Here is a 17912-nt window from a genome sequence, read left to right on the forward strand (position 1 = left end):
CTGACACTTTCCCTTATGAGGTCTGTAAGGGAATTCTGGACTGCATACTTCCAGTAGACGTCATTTTTGTGGTTATGATGTTATCTGCTGGGAGTTGAGCTCTGCTGAAAATGTCTCCTTTGTTCCATTTGCCTGGAATGCTCTTGATATGTAACCATTTGTCTCTTTCTTGATAAGGATTGTCTAGCTGTCCTGTAACACTTTCCAATTTATAGACAACAGGGCTATGCAAGGGCTGCATGCCTTTCTGCTCTACCCACTGCAGAAGTGAAGTGACTTGCTAAGTTCAAATCATCTGCATGACCACCATTATAGAAATTGCAACCAGGTTCGACTTTTATTATAGGAACTTATATGGCTGCAAAGGTGGAGTGGACTGATCTTGAATGGTGCACAGCTGGGAACTACATCACCTTGAGAGAGACATTTCTGGGAGTCAGTGGCTCCTAGCTCTTGGCTGTATATGTTCAAAAATAGGAACTTTTGTCAGGCAGAGGCAATATATTGTCAAGAAGGTAACTGAAAGACTTGTTCCCATTTCTAAGAGACAGTCTCCTAGACTGAATTCATGATGAATTTCTACCTGATCATTTCCCTTCTAGACTGAGAAAGAATGCAGTTGTACACATTATTCCTGAAAGTTTTCTGATTCTTCTGCTTGACCACAATGTTTTCCTTGAAAGATGGCTCCTTTTTCAAGAGGAGTTATCTTGCAGTGGAAGCAAGGAAGTTGAATGTATATGATAAAACAGTTCATCACTGAAAAAACATGGCTATGTACCTTTGAAATACAGCTAATTTTGAAAGACATCATTCATTCTAGTCCTAAAGTGACCTACATTCCACATCAACTTGGTATACTCTTTTTATTTTAAGAAAGTATGTACATCAGCTGTAGAGTTAATTACATTTAGAAGTGACCTGTACATTAAAGCTTCTTATATCAATAGCTTTCTCTGCTCTTCATTCAGAATCTTTATTATGCTGTGTTTGAGCCCTGAAAAACGAAACCATCTTCTGCAACCTCGGACTACACAAACCCAGTTTTTATATGATGAATAAGGACTATTGCTCTGTGAATGCTGATTAACTGGTAGGTGTGAGAATTACTTCTGTAAGGTGAGAGGTTTCTTATAATGGCAGAGAGCTGCAGCTACAGGCCTCTAGCCTTAGCAAGCCATAAGTATATGACTTAATATTTAATTATAACTTGCTATATATTGAGCATGATGATAACAAGGTATTTCAAATCAAGATCTTGGCAGGTAAGTGAAGAACGAAGTAATATTTGGAAATGATGTACCATATATATAAGTTTTAACCTTTTGAGCTGGGATGTCAAAATGACATAGGAATAATTAAACTACTTATTAAATCTTTATTTCCTTATAAGCAACAGGATGGCTTGGGGCTGTTTGTCATATATCTTGAAGATGCAAGAATCAAGGTGCTGGTCAAACTATTCATGCAATTAATGGAATGTGCTTAATGGAATGTGCTTTTATGAACATATAATTGTATATATATATTTGTTATGAACATATAATTGTATGGGAATCAGAGGATGAAAAGTTGGGAATGACTCATTAAAAACTGCATTAATAGAATTCTTCTGAAAGGCCTGGAGCTTACTGGTCAAGCCATGTTAATAAGGGAAAATTTCTGACTCCGATAAGAGGAAATCTAAAAACAGTTTTCCTCTGTGAGGTACTGCTTGCCCTGTAAGGGCTCTTTTTTGGCATCCCTTCTAAAATAAAATCTGATCGGACCTGGGAATTTCAAAATCATCCTTGCTAGCCAAGATAAACTGAATAGATAAATGGCAAAATTACATCATTTTCTCAATGAAATGACTCTTATTGCTTTATGTGTAATTACAGCAAGACTTACAAATGCTACACACTGCTGCTGCTGCTGATTAAATGTATTGGTCTGAGCAGACAGTAGAACAAAATGTCAATGCAGTCCATGCTATTTCACTTGAAGAAGTGCTGAATACTCCTATACTGACTGAAACATAGCAAAACATGAACATTTCTTGTGTCAGAGGAAAAGCTTCTGTGACCATAACAAATTCCAGTCCTTTCAAAGCCTTGCAGAGTTGCACTTCACTATCTCACAAGATGTTAGCATTTCTTCTTAATTTGTTTCCCATTTCTCATTGTAAGTAAGTGGTTGAACTAAAACAGTAACTTCAGTAAATGAAAGTATTTGGATTGTGTTAGTTCTGAGAGTGACAGCACTTTCATGCACACCATATTTAACAGTACTCTTGCTTATACTGTGAAATACTTAGCATTTTCAGATTTTTTGAGACCTATGGTTAGAAATGTTCGTATATATTTAGTCAGATAATAAATCAAACACTAAAGTATGTTGCTTTTTGATAACTAGAAAATTGTGTATAAGTCTCTACCACCCCAGATAAAGGAAAATAAACTTCTGTACCCACCCCATTGTCTGCTTTTACATCAACTGGATAAGTATAAAAATGTTAGTGTTCAATATCTATTGCATTTCTTGGTGACCTTGGACTGCTTTATTCTTTTAATGTATGTGTTTTACCTTAAATTATTTTTATTCATTTGGCTTGTTTATTTCTAAAGACTACAACAAACTTCCAGGCTTTGGTAAATTACAGTTCATGCTAAAAGCTATCTGGTTCCAATTTTCCAGCTGTTTTAAAATGTCCATTTAAATGCCTATAAACATTGTTTGTTTTTCCATTTTTCTTTCCAGTAATTCTTTCAAACTCTTGTTCCTGTGTTTGAAATACAAGTAATCAGAGAGAGAATGGCCAAGTCTGGCCTTTTCAAAGGATCTAAAACTGAGATGTTCTTTGTTGTTTGCAAGGTCTCTCTCTCCTTGGCTCTCCTGTTTGTCTGAATTTCCTATTCTCTTCTCCAGTCCTCCCTCACTTAGCATTTCTTCCTTCTCATTGCAGTCCTTCATCATGCACTCAGGTTTGCCAGACAGATCTTGAGCCACGTACAGCTTGTTGTTGTTGTGATGGTACATGCCAGGGCTGTAATGCTCTGTCTCATAGCAGTTGTCTTCCTCTTCTTCCTGGCATGAGCTTCCCTTTGCACTCTCGCCATCTGAATGAAATGAGATTCCCTTCCCTTGGCTTTTCTGGGAAAGATCAAAGGGTTCTTCCTGTTCCAAGCTTCTCAAGACATTTGTCTGGGACAGAGAAATTCTTCTTCTTCCAAAACCTTGTAGTGGTTTGAGGAGGGAGAAAAGGAACAATTTATATATAGCAAATTTTACTATGTGATACATGGTTAAAAAACATGAGATGGCCTTCTATTTAATATTTTACCTTTGTCTTCCACCCAGCTATCTCCAACTACTTTACTGTTTACATCTCCTTTGAGATGCTGTTAAAAGAAGTACTATTGTATCCACTTCACAGCCAGGTCAGGACACACAAAACATTGTGCTGTACATGCCAGACACTTGATGAGAGAGCTAGGAATAAAAGTGAAGTATCCTGGCCTCTTGTAAACTATTTTTGCCAGTGAACCTACCCACTTCCTCCTTCCTATTTTTTTTTAAATGAACACTTTGATCTAAACCATCACATGCCATAATCAAAGTCCCAGTTTTTGTACATTTTTTTCCAGAGGAGAGGAAGAGATTAAAAACATGTTAACGTATTTGTTCTATGGACCCTCTGGTTCAAAGTTACTACTTTAAAAATGAAAACACAACCATGTCTCGTCAGTCTACAACCTCTGCTCTCCTTGATTTTTCCTCTCTCATCTAGTGCTACTGAAAAGCTATATGCACTAGATGATAGTGCTTCAGCTTGAAGAAATCATTATAATCAAATGATGATTTTGAGTTATGCAGTATAAAACTGAGTGTGGTCCTGGATCTAGTTTGTCTTAATATTTGTCAGAGCGTCTCCTTTCTGTTCCTCTTGCTGGAAACCCAGACGTTACCCAGGAGGCATCTGTGGACTTAAATGTACTCTGACCATCAGGATGCACAGAAGAAGATTCAGACACTGCAGGCATAGTCCATCTTAATTAAAACAAAGATGACAGTACTGGGGTGAGGATTTCACCCAATAGCAAAAATCTATAAGAGCCACTATTTTACTTGCTTACTTTTGGGGTTTTTTTCCCTCAGTAACTGAATCCAGTTTCTGCAGGATTTATGCAGCCTCACTAGATACAGCTGCTACTTTGCAACAGGTTGTATTTGTTAAAATGGTTCATGAGCAGGTGGCAGCCCTCACAAATTGTCTTATGTCTGATAAGCCTCAAGGGCTGAAGAATCTCTGTACACTGAAAAGCACTTAGGCTGTCTTCAATTACAAGTAATTGTGTAACTAGCATGATGCTGTAGGAGATTTACAGGGAAAAAAGCCATTTATATTATTATCTGTTAGGATCTTTGTAAATTTTATCCCAAATGTCATTAGAGTATGTGTTTTCCATATGTGCTAGGCTGCCCTAAAGCCTGAATTTGAAGAACACCAAGAAATCTTACCCATTAAGGAGTTATTTATCCAGAAAGTCTTAACAAACAAAATATCTTGGATACTCAAACTCTCAAAACAATCCCCCCTAATTCCCCCACTTCTTTAGATAGCATTGGCATGTGTGCACACATGAGGCTGATTTTAGGAAGTGTATGTGGTGGGTGGGAGGTAGGAAATGCTTTGCAGGATACCCTGAGTGGTCAAAAAACCATATACTTTGAGATGAGGGAGGAGCGTCTCCTCCTGTCCACATGCTTCTTTGTAAACTGGGTCTGAGCTTATGGCCTTTATCTAACATCAGCTATGTCAATACATCACAGAAGAAACATATCTTAAGCAGAAAGGCTCTTGGATGTAGAGCCGTTTGGGCTTCCATTCCCATTCCAGACTAGAATTCAATAAGCAGTGAACAAGACTTGTGAAATCTTCTAGATTTTTTGCTTGTCAGCTTTGAATGTATTTACGATTTATCCCCATGTTTAAAACCATGGGGATGTACCTCAAACATGAGAAAAAAACTATAAACTCCTAACCAGATGTGTCTGGGGAAAAATGTCTGCTTGTTCATGGCTGCTAGGCTGTGGTCTGTCAGCATCTGGGAATCAACCCCCCCCCAACTATAAAATTTATTAAAAAATAACAGAACTACACCCTCAGTCAGGAAGATCAATGCAATTTCAGCCATGTCCTCCAATCATTCCCCTGGCCAACTACATGTGCCACAGTCTCACTAAGGCTGAGTCTCCACCAGCTCACTCCCATTTGTGTCTCAGGGGTACCCACATGCTGGGAGAAGCTCTGCGGTGATGTGGATATTGCACCTTCCTCACAGTAATGGGCAGCCCTGGGCTTAAGTACAAGAACGTTTGGTATGGCTTGATAAATCCTCTGCTCTAATACTACTGACTATATTTTCCCTAACACTTGACAACAGCAACTTAGTGCACTAAAATTATTTCCTTTGTGCTCACAAGTACTGTCTCATTTTGTCTCCATCTACTACTCCATCTTGGTCTGTACCTCTGTGTCATCAGATATCTAGTCTGAAAGGTCTCTGAGACAAGGGTCACTACCTTGGGGATCTCTGAACCATAGCACTGGAGTAATATAGATACTTAATAACAACTTCCCAGGCTTATGGGATTCAGTCTCTTCCAATCGCATTGGATCTATGGTATGAGATCATAGATCTGTGGTACAAAGCCCATTTGGGTTTACTGATATGCGCCTTCAAACCTCTCAGAGAATAACTGAAAAATATTACCTTGAGAATTAAATCCTCTTTCCATGACACTGTGTTTGACTTTCATGTGCCTGGTTAGGTTCCCCTTCAAGGTGAATTTGCTGGGACAGTAGAGGCACTTGAAAGGCTTACTGTCTGAGTGCAAGTGCATGTGTCCCATTAAATTGTGCATTCTGTTAAATTCCTTTCCACACAGCTGTAAAAAACAGTAAAAATGAAAATTATTTGTTCATAGGGGTACTTCCAAGGTGGAACATTTTAAAAGGAAATAGAACCTACCCTTCTCAACTTGAACCCTGGCAGCTTCTGGCTGCAATTTTTCAAAGATACAGACAAAAAACCTACAGACAAGAATATGTGGTTAAGTTTGATCTATCTAGGGCCTTCTACACTGCTGCCATTTTTTTTAAATTTGGTGACTGGGAGAGACACACAGTCAAGGATTCCCCAAAATCAGGGAATGTTGTAAGGAGGGGAGGGGCTTAATTATGTAACCTGAAAGGCTCTTAACTTGAATGAAATTCAAAGTATAACTTTCTGCCCTGGTGAACCATTTCATTTGTAGTTTATAAATCTAGCCTTTAATCAAGAACAATGCCAGGCAGAGATGGAGATACAAGATAAAACCAGTGAAGGATTTCTGTGAAACAGTCAAGCAGAATATTACTTCTCCTTAAGCAGAAATGAAATGGCTGCACATTTTGCTTAAAGCTAGAAAAAGAAATTCCTTTTTTTTTTGTTTTTTTTGCTCCCCCATTTTTCTCTGATCCTCTTATCTTCTGTTTACCAGCTTCTGTGTTTCAGTGTCTCTGGTGAGTAAGATGGAATTTAAACAGTCATGGAGCTGCAAGAATGACTCAGCTTTCCCTGAAGCGTGTTCCTGATAGCTCGAGCCATCGATCGTGCAGGTTTCCATTCGATGAAACAATAAGGGGTTTTTTTCATTGTTGTTGTTTATCTAGATGGGTCCTTTTGTAGTCTGGTCCCTTATAAATCAAATATATTCTTGTGTCCAAAGAAGAGCAACGAAGCTGGTGAAGGGTCTAGAGAACAAGTGCCATGAGGAGTGGCTGAGGGAACTGGGGTTGTTTAGCCTGGAGAAAAGGAGGCTCAGGGGAGACCTTATCGCTCTCTACAACTACCTGAAAGGAGGTTGAAGCGAGGTGGGTGTCAGTCTCTTTTCTGAGGTAACAAGCGATAGGATGAGAGGAAATGGCCTCAAGTTGCATCATGGGAGGTTTAGATTGGATATTAGGAAAAATTTCTTCACCGAAAGGGTTGTCAAGCATTGGAACAGGCTGCCCAGGGAAGTGGTGGAGTCACCATCCCTGGAGGTATTTAAAAGACATGTAGATGTGGTGCTTAGGGACATGGTTTAGTGGTGGACTTGGCAGTGTCAGGTTAATGGTTGGACTCGATCATCTTAAGGGTCTTTTCCAACCTAAATGATTCTCTGATTCTATGATTCAAGACGTGAGAGTTTGGCATCACTATTACAAGCTTCTAGTCTTACTTGTCTTCTGGTCTTTCCCTATCATGATTTATAATTTTATTCACATTCAAGTGGTTATTTCCATCCTCTGCAAACTTCTGTATTTGCTTTCTACTTAGGCTCTTTTTTTGGAATGGTTTTAGACAAATACTTTTACCATCAGAATTTTTTTTTTTTATGATCTTTATTACTATATGAGCCAGAATCACCATTACTGAGTAACTGAAACTTAGATCAAGCAGTGTACTCATCTGGAAGAAAATTATTAAAAAGCAATTACTGAGATTACACCAAATTTTTGGTCCAATCTGACTTCTGATTTAATTTATTTTGGTAGTACAGAAGATCTGCTACAGTACTTTTTGATTCAAATTCACAAAGTCATCACCTGGAATATCTGGATGAAATGTAGGTAGTGGAATGATCCTCGGTGAAGTAGTACTGTATCCTTTGCTTTTAAAACCATCTCTTGAGGGAAAATGGAAGCAGTTCATTAATATAAAAATTTGCAGTGGTATTGTTTTTAACTAAAAACTAGAGCTGAGTCAATGTTGCAAAAAGGAAAAGACCGGAAATATTCACTTGCTTTAAAAAAAATATTTACTTCAGCTGCATTAGTTCTCTTCTGTGATTTGCTCTCTGTGATTTTGCTAAAATGAACATTGTAGAAAATAAATTTATCAGCAAAGTGAAAAAAAAAGAAAAAAGAATAGCCACTGAAAATGAGTTATTAATTTGTAAAAGTAAGATATCAGATTCCAATTGTCATCCATCCACTTAGGAAAGAGGACTGTCTCTCTTTTGCATTCAAAGAAAGCTAATCTGCCGGATGACTTATATTCAGTGAAATTAATGCACCAAAAAACATTCTGAAAGTGCTGGGAGGAAACAAAGAGGAGAAGAAGCGCTGATGAGCACAGAAAATTCACAAGGAAGAACACCAGCTGATTATATCTTGACAGCTGCTGGAACGATCTATGATGTGTCAATATTTCTCTGGCTATAAGAATGCCAATAATAATACCTCTCTAATACCTCTTAGCAGAAGGCTTCTGGTTATCTGCTTGGCTGACCTGTGTTCTCACCAGCTTTTGCTTTCTGATAGCTAGGTCTTTATTTCTCTATCTATCTAAACTGGTAATCAAGGAAAATCAGGTTGAACAGGTGAATGGCTAGAGTACTTCATGCAAATCTATATCTTTATAAGGTATTGAGTAGTAAAATGGGTCTGGTAGGAGCATTTTTTTTCTGTCAAGGCAACATTTATTTCTCTTTCTTCATAATGAAAAGAGAGGGGACTTCCTAAAGGATCCTTACAGCATAAAAGTTTTGTGTCTCTGAATAAAGGGGGTAGTTTTTCCATTTCCCAAAGTCATGCACAGTCTTAGGGAAAATATGCATGACAGATGTGTAATATGTTCCTGTCCTAAAATCTCCTCTGGAGACATGAGGAAAAGGTACCAGAGTGGAGAGGTGTGGCAGGAAAATGAAAGAAATGCAGATATGAAAATTGTTTTTCAGAACCATGGCTCTGTGTGGCATGGTATCTATCTGGGTAAGATGTCCCTTTCAAAAGGCACAAGATGAGTTTCAGATGAATGTCCATGATTCAGAGGGCAAAGGGAGCAGGTTTCAGGCTCACATGCTGAAAGATGGCAACTCAGCTAGCTGGGATTCACAGCTAGTGCTTAAACAACAGCCTGGGTCTGCAGACCAAACTAGGAAGGTGTACAAGATTTTCTTCCTCTGTGACAGGACAGGGGTGTGAGCACTGATGAGCAGAGTGTGAAAGATGACCCAGAGCCAGTTGCATGGGAGGGAGCTCCAGCAGAAGTCACCACAGAGCACCTTAGTACTCAGGGAGATGCAAAGCTCATGCAAGAAATCTTGGGATAGCAGGAACGACATGGTTTACTTGTGGACCTTTTGTTAGGCTCTCTACTTTAGACAAAATAAAATTCAAGCCCTGAAGAGAAAGACCTCAGCTGCAAGTCTGCTGAACACACTTTGATGCGCTGGCTGGTGAAATGGACTTCAGTACAGTTTGCTAGAAAAGCTGAATTAGTTCAACACTAGATTTTGTCTTCCTAAGCCACCGCATGAAGTATCACCCTTCTAGATTTGTCAGTCTGTTTTGTTTCTTCCCAAAGTACTTATCTCTCACATTTTCTTTGGTTTTGACTCCTGATCTAAACCCATGATTTTAGATGGGAAAAAGTGGAGTTCAAAACATCTGCTGCAAAGTGCATTTTGCTAGGCTGGAGAAACCTTCATTGCATTCTTTATTACAGGTCTGAAACATTATTGACTTCAGCACTAAAAGCAACTGTAAATTTCATAGGAGCTTCCTCTGCAAATCAGAATTAGCACTATTGCACCAGTTGGTGCAACTCCTTCAGAACTCTTCAGTGTTTTTGTTTAAAACAGAAATAAATGAGGAAGCATGGGCTCAGGCCTTTAAAAGCTACAGAGAAGTTCACTCTTCAGAGAAAAATCAAACATAGATCCAGGCTGCAGCTGGATGAGGAAACAGAAGGGACAACTGCTACACTCTCACTTCAGATGATAGTCTGTGCTTAGCTGTGATTAGACACATAGGAAAGCCTCATGGTTTTTTTTGCTGTGAGAAAAAGGTAAAGAAAACTGTTGCATGTGGTGAAGTAGAAAGGCTACTGCTGTGCTCTCTTTCCCCTGCATTCTTCTTCTTCTTTCTTTTTTTTTTCTTCATAAGAAGGGTGTTCCTTTCCTCAAAGAGAGAAGGAGAGGGAGAAAGACTGTAAACTGTACAAAAGGACCGTGAGAAAACAGGAAGCTTTGAAAAGTACAAGAGAAAGCAAGATGAAATCTATTTGCAGGCTGTTCCCGGGGGACATGTGAGCCATTGTTAAGCAGGCTGTTCATACAGCTATATCCTTCCTTCTGCTGAGGAGGAGCTTGGTGCCAAAAGGCTGCTATCTGGTCATTGCCTTAACCCTCTGAATACCAGCCAGAAATACTTGCTCAAGTCTTTCAAGGGCTTGCCAGAGAGGCAAGGGATGTTCCTAATGCCAAAGAGCAATTCCTGATTCTCCCTTTGCTTACAGTTAGGATCTCCACTCTGTTCAGGGGCATTGATGTTGATTCATACCCCTTCAGCCATAGGAGAAACTGGTTCACTGTGCTTACTTGTTTCTTTCCTCCTAGAAACATTGGGTAGGGACAGAGAAGTAAAAAAAATAAGAAAAACAGGTGTTCCTGTAGAGCTTTTGTTACTGGCTGGAAAACATACTGTTGGTACTCTAGTTCCTGGCTGGCTTTGCTTTTATTTTTTCCAAGTGAAATGTTTCAAAGTTATCAAAGCAAAATGAGGAAGTAAAAAAGATTCATTTTGACATTTTCCTATTAAAATTATCACTGAAATCCATATTTTCCTATGACATTTTGAAGTTCTACATTTTTCAAGAGAAAATAATTCCATTTAAATTTTTTCATCCAGCTTTGCTTCTTGATGAACAACTCCTTTTAATAAAATTAATTCCATAAAGATGTTGGATGAAAGAGTTCTAGAAATTGCTTCCAGATCAATCTTCAGTTACTTAGGCATAAACTGGGTAATATGCTCCACTCCATATTTATAGCCCTCTTAGAGCAGATCAAAGTGGGAATAAAATCTACAGCCTTTGACTTCACAAGGTATGACTACAATAATGAACCAGATAGGCAGCAAAAAGAACAGATGTAGTGTCCAATACTGAATAAGAATATAAACATTCATAAGGAAGAAATTAGAGATGAGCACAGTCAAGAAAGCCAAAGCCTCAAAAGTTTATGGGGAGGAGGGAGAAGAGGGGATGGAAAGGGAATGTCAGCCTCCAATGTGCTGGAGGGAGGTAGAAAACTGGAATTCCCAGAGGATCCTAAAAAGGCCAGATGGTCTCAGAGGCCGTTTCATTAGGATACTGATGTCCTGCCCTGAATTTCAGTCTGGTAGTTACATTTGGCCCATTCAAATCCCTTCTGCAGTTCAATTTTGCTGTAGCTTTGAGTCCTTCCCTGATCTGTTTGTTGCATAGCATCACTGTGTGAAGTCGTGGCTGCTGCTTTTCCATGGTCCTCTGCAGGGTGCATGAGTTGATCTATGTGTTTAGTCAGTGTTTCAAGCTATTAAGCACTTAGACTTCTGTTTGGATGGCTGTACTAAGCAAATGTCAGGTATGTTTATTGTTCTCAAACCGCAGTGGCATTTAAATGCTAAGTGGAAAAAAATATTTGAGGATGAAAGTTACTGATATTGAAGGGGAAGGGAGTAAATCACAGCTATTTACCTCCATTATTTTGTGCTACCTAAGCAGAACCTGGATCAAGAAAGGAAACTAGACTGTTTTATGCTAATTTAAACACAACTGTAGAATGTGTTAGCAAGTCTTGTTTTTCTAATTCTACCATATCACCAGGTGATAACATCACAGAAATATCCAGTGGGTTTATGCCTCTGCCACCAAAGGAGATACACTTACCTTGCATTTAAAGGGTTTAACATCAGAGTGAACAATCATGTGGGCCTTGAGAGTCTGCTTTTGCACAAAGCTCTTGAAGCACAAATGGCATTGATAGGCTCTGATATTGGTGTGGATCAGGACATGTCGCTTCATGTTGGCCAGCAGAGTAAATTCCCGGCCACAAATTCCACATTTGTGCTCTTTCACACCCTGTAAGAAAAGAAAAAAATCAGAAAATTCTGTAGATGGAATATTTTCTAGATAATTTCATCTTCAGTACAGCAATATATGAATTATTCATTCTTCGATAGCAAAGCAGGTAATAAATTATTTTGCTTTTAACGTCATTTGCTAAAGTAATAGATACTTATGTATTTTTTCTTGGCAAATTCTTACAAGAATCTGAGCAGCAGAGAGGGAAAACAAAATGTAAGCTTAATGAAATAATGAGTTTTGTTTCCATCAGTAAGTTTACAAATCAGTGAGACATAGTAGCAGAGCTCCTCTGTCCTACTCTGCTGCTTATGTAAAATATTGGTCAAATGTGTACACTTATTGACCAAGAATAAAAGTTAAGACCAGTTAAGAGACTAAAGTAGTGCCTGCCTATGGTAATTGAGTGTCATTGGCTTCTAAAAAAGACCTGTCCCTGTTTTGAAGAAAGCTATAGAAAATAATCTGAAATAACCAAGAAGTATTCAAGCAATGCCACCAAATAAGGACGTACATGTTACATTCAAGGAAGAGAAAAAACTATTTACTCTTAGTGGGACTTGCACTAACTGTAATGGAGTGATCCCATTTTATCTGGTGTTTACAGAGCATTTCTAGCACCCTGTATGCCATCCGGTCAATTTACTAATGCATAATTCAATATTCTTGGTCACACCCACGTGGTCTAACTGCCAGCTCCTCAAAAAGTCATTTAGATGCTATGAAAATCAATGAATATACCACTAAACACTTTAAGAGTTTGAGTATAACTTGCTGAAGGTAATGAGGATTTACTAGTGAAGTGCCAAGAGCAATTAACTTTTGTACCAGTAAGTAGTTTTCATAGTTAATTGCAAAGCTAAAACTGTGAACACCAACAGCAACTCTAAGTGTCTGCTTATCTGATGTGAGGCTACATTTGGGCAGCTAAGTACTGTTAATTATGTTCACAGCTGCAGCTGTGGACAAGGAAGCAGAAGCTCTCTAAAGGCTCAAGGGCATTGCATTTCCTATGACAAAAAACTATCAAGTTTTGAATTAGTAGAATTTTGCATGGTAAATCCAAAGACCAGGGAATTTCCAGAAAGAGCAGAAATTATAATAGTGTAGTAGGGAAGAAAAAGCAAATGTGGAAGTAGAGGTTGTTGGGTTTTAAAAGAAAATGTGTCTATTAGACTAAAATGCTGTAGCTTTCTGTTTTTCATATAAAAGCCAAAATTCAAGTGTTAAAGGAAAAAATATGCAAGACTGGAAGCAAATTTTTATAAAACGTGTGGGTTTTTTGACTTGTCTTAATAACATTGTTGTAAAGGTGGATAAACTAATTTCAGACATTGTTGAATGGAACACATATTTTTCCTATTTTTTAAAGTGATCCTTTTGGATGTGTTCCAAAGCCTGCTCCTAATCTAAACTGACACTGCTTTCATTACTGACAGCAGTGGCAAGACTGCCACTTGATACAAATTGGCTGGGATTATGGTCCTGCTTGTCCACTTTTATTAACTAGCATTCTGGATAACTTATGCACAAAGGGGAATTTTTCTTAGGTTGTTTTTTTCCCTAAATGTCTCATTATAATGATTCTTCAAATCCTGATGAGTAATAATATACTTTCTTTTGCTGCATACATACAGCCTACTGCATATCCACCTACTTCCCAGTTAAGGGAAGCAAAGCAATAGATCTGTTTTTCAGTAGAAAATTTCTGTTAAAATTTCAGAGGGGTTAGACAGCTCTACAAAATTATATTATTTTACAGAAGGTCATTCTGAAGATAAAACCCAGAAACAGAGAGATGTGAATACAATTTTGGGAAGTAATACAGGTGTTTTAATTTAACTCCTGTTTATAACAAAACATTTTTGCATGTACTTTCTTAAGACTGACAGAGACATCTAGCTTCTAGTATTGCCAGTGCTGCTGGGGCTTTTGCTCTGCATAAAATTCTCCCACTGGCAAAGGGCCAGCATGAGGCTCTATAGACTGATTACCTTCTTTCCAAGGAGGTACGTGTATCTTTAGTAGTCTGTAATCCTTGTGCTACCTTCCGATGCAAGGTGACAGTGCAACTCATGATGGCTTACCTTGTGAGTTAGGGAGTGTTGTTTGAGATGGTGAGGCTGCACAAACTCCATGCCACATTCAGTGCAGATATACGGACGGATGTCTTTGTGCTTCATCATGTGGTTTTGCAGCTGACTCGGGTACTGGAAGGTCTTATCACATTCAGTGCAATTGTACTGTATAGGGCCACGGTGTGTTGTTAAGTGTCTCTTCAGCTGGGCCAAGGTTGGGAAGTCCAGACCACACTCCACACAAATGTTCTCTCGGCCACTCTTGTGCTTAGACTCGTGTGCTTTCAGCTCGCTGGGATAGGCAAAACCTCTGCCACAGATCCTGCAGTTGTAAGGCTTGATGTCACTGTGTTGCATCATGTGTCTCTTAAGGTGACTGGTTTGAGTGAAAGCCTTGTGGCACACCTGGCACTTATGTGGCCTAGTGCCCTGGTGTGTCAACATATGCGTGTGCAAGTGGCTCAGCTGCTTGAAAAGTTTGCCACATCGGGTGCAAGCATGTGGCTTAATGCCACTGTGCCCCAAGATATGGGTGACCAAATTGTACTTGGATGTATAGGACTTCTCACACATGGGACATTGCCAACGTTTCTGTTCACCCCCCACATCAACATAGTAGCTGTCATCTATCTGAAGGTTGACATCTACTCTTTCCACTTTCTGTTTATTTTCACCACTTCCTCTTACTTCAGCCCTCCTGAAGGGTGGCTCTGGAGGCCTTTTCATTTGAAAGGGGTTCCTGAAATGAAAGTTTGGGGGCACAATAAAAGGAAACATTAAGCCAGGATGGACTTTAGGATAATAAGGATAAGGAGCCTGCATGAATGCTGGGCTACTGGGCCATGCCATATTAGGCTTCACTGGTTCTTGCTTAATGGGCTTGGCTCCAAAGTGCTCCACAGTTCTGTAGAACTGAAAACCAAAGTTGCAGAGGTCAATCATCTGGGAACTGTATTTGGGCTGTGCTGGCTGTTGAAACACCAAGGGGAGACTGGAAGAGCCTATATCATTGTGATCTTCAGGTCTGTCTGGTGGTGATGAGGAACCCTCAAGAGCGATAGAAGGAGGCATTTTTGTTGGCATGCTCTTGCGTTTCCGAGACCCTCCTTCCAAGGACCCCTGGAAAGTTTCCATGTCTCCAAGAGGAGGAGGGCCATAGTGGAAATGTGAGAGGTGTGGTCTGAATTCTTCACCAAATGGAGTCGTTCTGTGTGGCTTTGTAACAGGGCTCAGCGGCTGCAGGCAGCAGGAAAAGGGAGAGGCTCGTGTACTGTCCACATTAAAACTCGTTTCTTCATTCTTCATCATATTTCATTTTTCTGTGTTGCCCAAATTCCTTAAAACAAACAAAAAAACCCCAAATCTCTTTTTTTCTTCCTGTTCTCCTGGGGTTAACATTTTATTGTCTAGTTTATTGGTTTGGAGGTTGTTGGGTTTTTAATTAAATGCAACTAAGGATGTCTTAGGCTCATATAAGACAAATGCCTTTTAAAGCAGAATTAAATTGGCTAGTGGAGAACAAAGAAGTTTTGGTCTTCCTGTGGTAGAATTGGTGGTTTAAATCCAGTTTGACCCATACAACATCTTTGCAACATAAACATGCTGTACCGTGACACACTACTTACTTAGCAGATGAATCTGTATGGCAATGTTTCTGCTTAATTTAATTCAGCCAGGCTATTTGTGGGCAAAATCCTGTCCTTGGCTGTACATGCACAGGCTCTAGAAATTGGTGGTGCATCTAAAGGATATGGCAATACAAACAATAATGTGCACATTTATTATGGCTGTGACATGAAAAGTCAAACCAAAAAATTTTAAACTTCTTTGTATCATTAACATGTGCTGCTGTGAGAGAAAACAACAGCCAAGTGATCTAAGGACACTGCGTACCATCAGGTTTTGCGCCATGTTTCCTGGCTTCTCTCACTTTGTATTGTAATAAAAAGGCAGAGATTAATTAATTTTCTTTGTTTTAATCCCAGAGATATTTACCTGGCAGATTTGGGGGAGGAAAGGCCTTTGAGCACTCTCTGAATTACTTTCAGTTTTACAGACATAATCTAGGGGTTTTTTTGTTTGTTTCTAAACAGGTGGGCAAAACCCCCACTTTAAAACTAAATATAGAATTAATGTCAACAACCCCTCAGGTCTCCAGAGTAATTGGCACCTAAGAATGCTCTGATCCTTTATATGGTACAGTGTGACAAGGCAGATTAATAATTGTCTGGCAAAATTTTATATTCCGCTGATTGTACAGGGAGCTTCTCCTGAATTTGGGGTTCATCTAAAATATTGATTATGAATTTTGGTTCATCTTAAATAAGGCTTCTACCTTTTGTCTTGGCTCTCTAGGGATGCACTTATCTGAAAGTGTGTGTGTGTGTCTGTGTGTCTGTGTACATGCATCTGTCCAATCAGGTGGAGGTTAGGTTGGAAAACTAGACTTATTTTCCCTGTTACCTGTGACATGTTGATGCTATTTATAAAACCATTCTTGGAAATATTGGGTGGAGTGCATGAAGGTGGTTAGAGTACTAAAGACACTCCTGTTTCATTTCAGGAAGCTCCGTGCTGGACAAATCTGCTTCTAAAGATAGATAAAAGCACATCTCTCTGACCTAGTTAGGCTGTGGACAAGAGAAGGCATCTTAAAAACCTGCTTGCAAACAGATTACTTCCTTCTAATAGAGTAGATTGTGGAATTATCTTTGAGATACTGTGTGAAGCCAAAGGCTCAGTGACAAAACTTTAAGATGGAAACTTTAGACAAAGGGATCAATCAATGCACAAAGAAGGAATAGTAATTGAAGTGAAAATTGTAGGATCTCTAAAATGATGATTCTAAAAACACCTGTGATAGGGCAAAAGCCTAAAAAAAAAAATTGCTTAAAACTGGGATAAGTATCTAATAATTATACCAGGATGTGACTTTCAGTCCCTAGCTCATTGATTGGCAGTAGTGTGTATATATATATACACACATACTATATATACAAATATATGTGTGTGTGTGTATATAAAAATATATATATAAGCGCGTGTGTGTGTGTTCCATCAGAGAGGATTGTTAGGGAGTATGCATTTTGTTATGTTTCCTTGTCACCCTAACTCCCTGGGCAAAATGAGGAACAGTTAGATCTTGAAGACTCTTTGGATACAAAGGATTGACTTATTAAAAAGGGAGAAGGGGAAGGGAATCCTCTGAATACCAAAAAAGACTCCACTTCTTTCCAAAAGGGAAAAAAAGTTTTTCAAGATTCATCTTGAGCAATGTTAAACTCACACAATTTGAACATAAAACATGCTTGTAGACCAAAATCTCCCCTTCAAAGTATGGACCTGTCCTTCAAATGTCTTTTATCTTGTGTATCTGATTCTTTCCCAGCAAAGCAAGTATAAAATGCTTCAGAAAGCCCATAACAATTGAGAACCCAGCTATGTTATTTACTGGCTTTGTTAGATTATTGAAATGCTGCCAAAAATACATAGAAGTGACAGTGAGTTGTGTGTAAAATTGCTCTCTTGTCTCTTGGCTGCCGGTTCCTCCCTTCTTCCACAGCCTGTTTTATGCAAAATTTCAGTCTATCTATCTGAAACACGGAGTTATGGCAGAGGCTGTAGAACTGCTTGAAATTACTAGAAATAAATAATTTCCTTGCACTACTAACCTTTGGTTGCTTTCACTGAGCCTATGGTTTTATTCCACTGTCCACGGTTACACGCATCATGGGACCAAGCCTACAAGGGAAAGTGTTTAAACAGTCAGTGACCAGCTCAGTCAGAGAGGTGCTGTATAATCTGACAAAAGAGCACCTAAAAGGGGAGGGAAAGTACAGATTTACAGTTTAAATATGGATCACCTTTCTGGTTTTTTTTCCCTTCAAACTGCCAAGCCCCATGATGTAGAAATTCA

At 39.0% G+C, this 17912-nt stretch overlaps 1 protein-coding gene across 1 annotated transcript; it reads right to left on the reverse strand.

The window, feature by feature from the left end:
- Positions 1-2381: 2381 nt before the first annotated feature.
- Positions 2382-17710, reverse strand: LOC127029261 (zinc finger protein 366-like). The gene is made up of 5 exons (XM_050914837.1): positions 17668-17710; positions 14006-15332; positions 11724-11915; positions 5757-5931; positions 2382-3215 (listed from the first exon to the last, which is right to left on the reverse strand). Exons 2-5 carry the CDS (start codon positions 15302-15304, stop codon positions 2695-2697), a joined length of 2187 nt encoding a protein of 728 aa, XP_050770794.1. The 5' UTR covers positions 15305-15332; positions 17668-17710; the 3' UTR covers positions 2382-2694.
- Between the last annotated feature and the right edge of the window lie 202 nt (positions 17711-17912).

This window comes from Gymnogyps californianus, unplaced genomic scaffold (genome assembly GCF_018139145.2).
Source record: "Gymnogyps californianus isolate 813 unplaced genomic scaffold, ASM1813914v2 HiC_scaffold_86, whole genome shotgun sequence".
Lineage (NCBI taxonomy): Eukaryota > Metazoa > Chordata > Aves > Accipitriformes > Cathartidae > Gymnogyps > Gymnogyps californianus.

Coding starts and splice junctions, on each gene's coding strand:
- LOC127029261 (XM_050914837.1), bottom strand. CDS start 15,304: ATGATGAAGAATGAAGAAACGAGTTTTAATGTGGACAGTACACGAGCC. Junction 11,916..14,005: donor AACACTCCCTAACTCACAAG/GTAAGCCATCAT, acceptor CTTTTCTTACAG/GGTGTGAAAGAGCACAAATG. Junction 5,932..11,723: donor TTAAACCCTTTAAATGCAAG/GTAAGTGTATCT, acceptor TGTTTTTTACAG/CTGTGTGGAAAGGAATTTAA.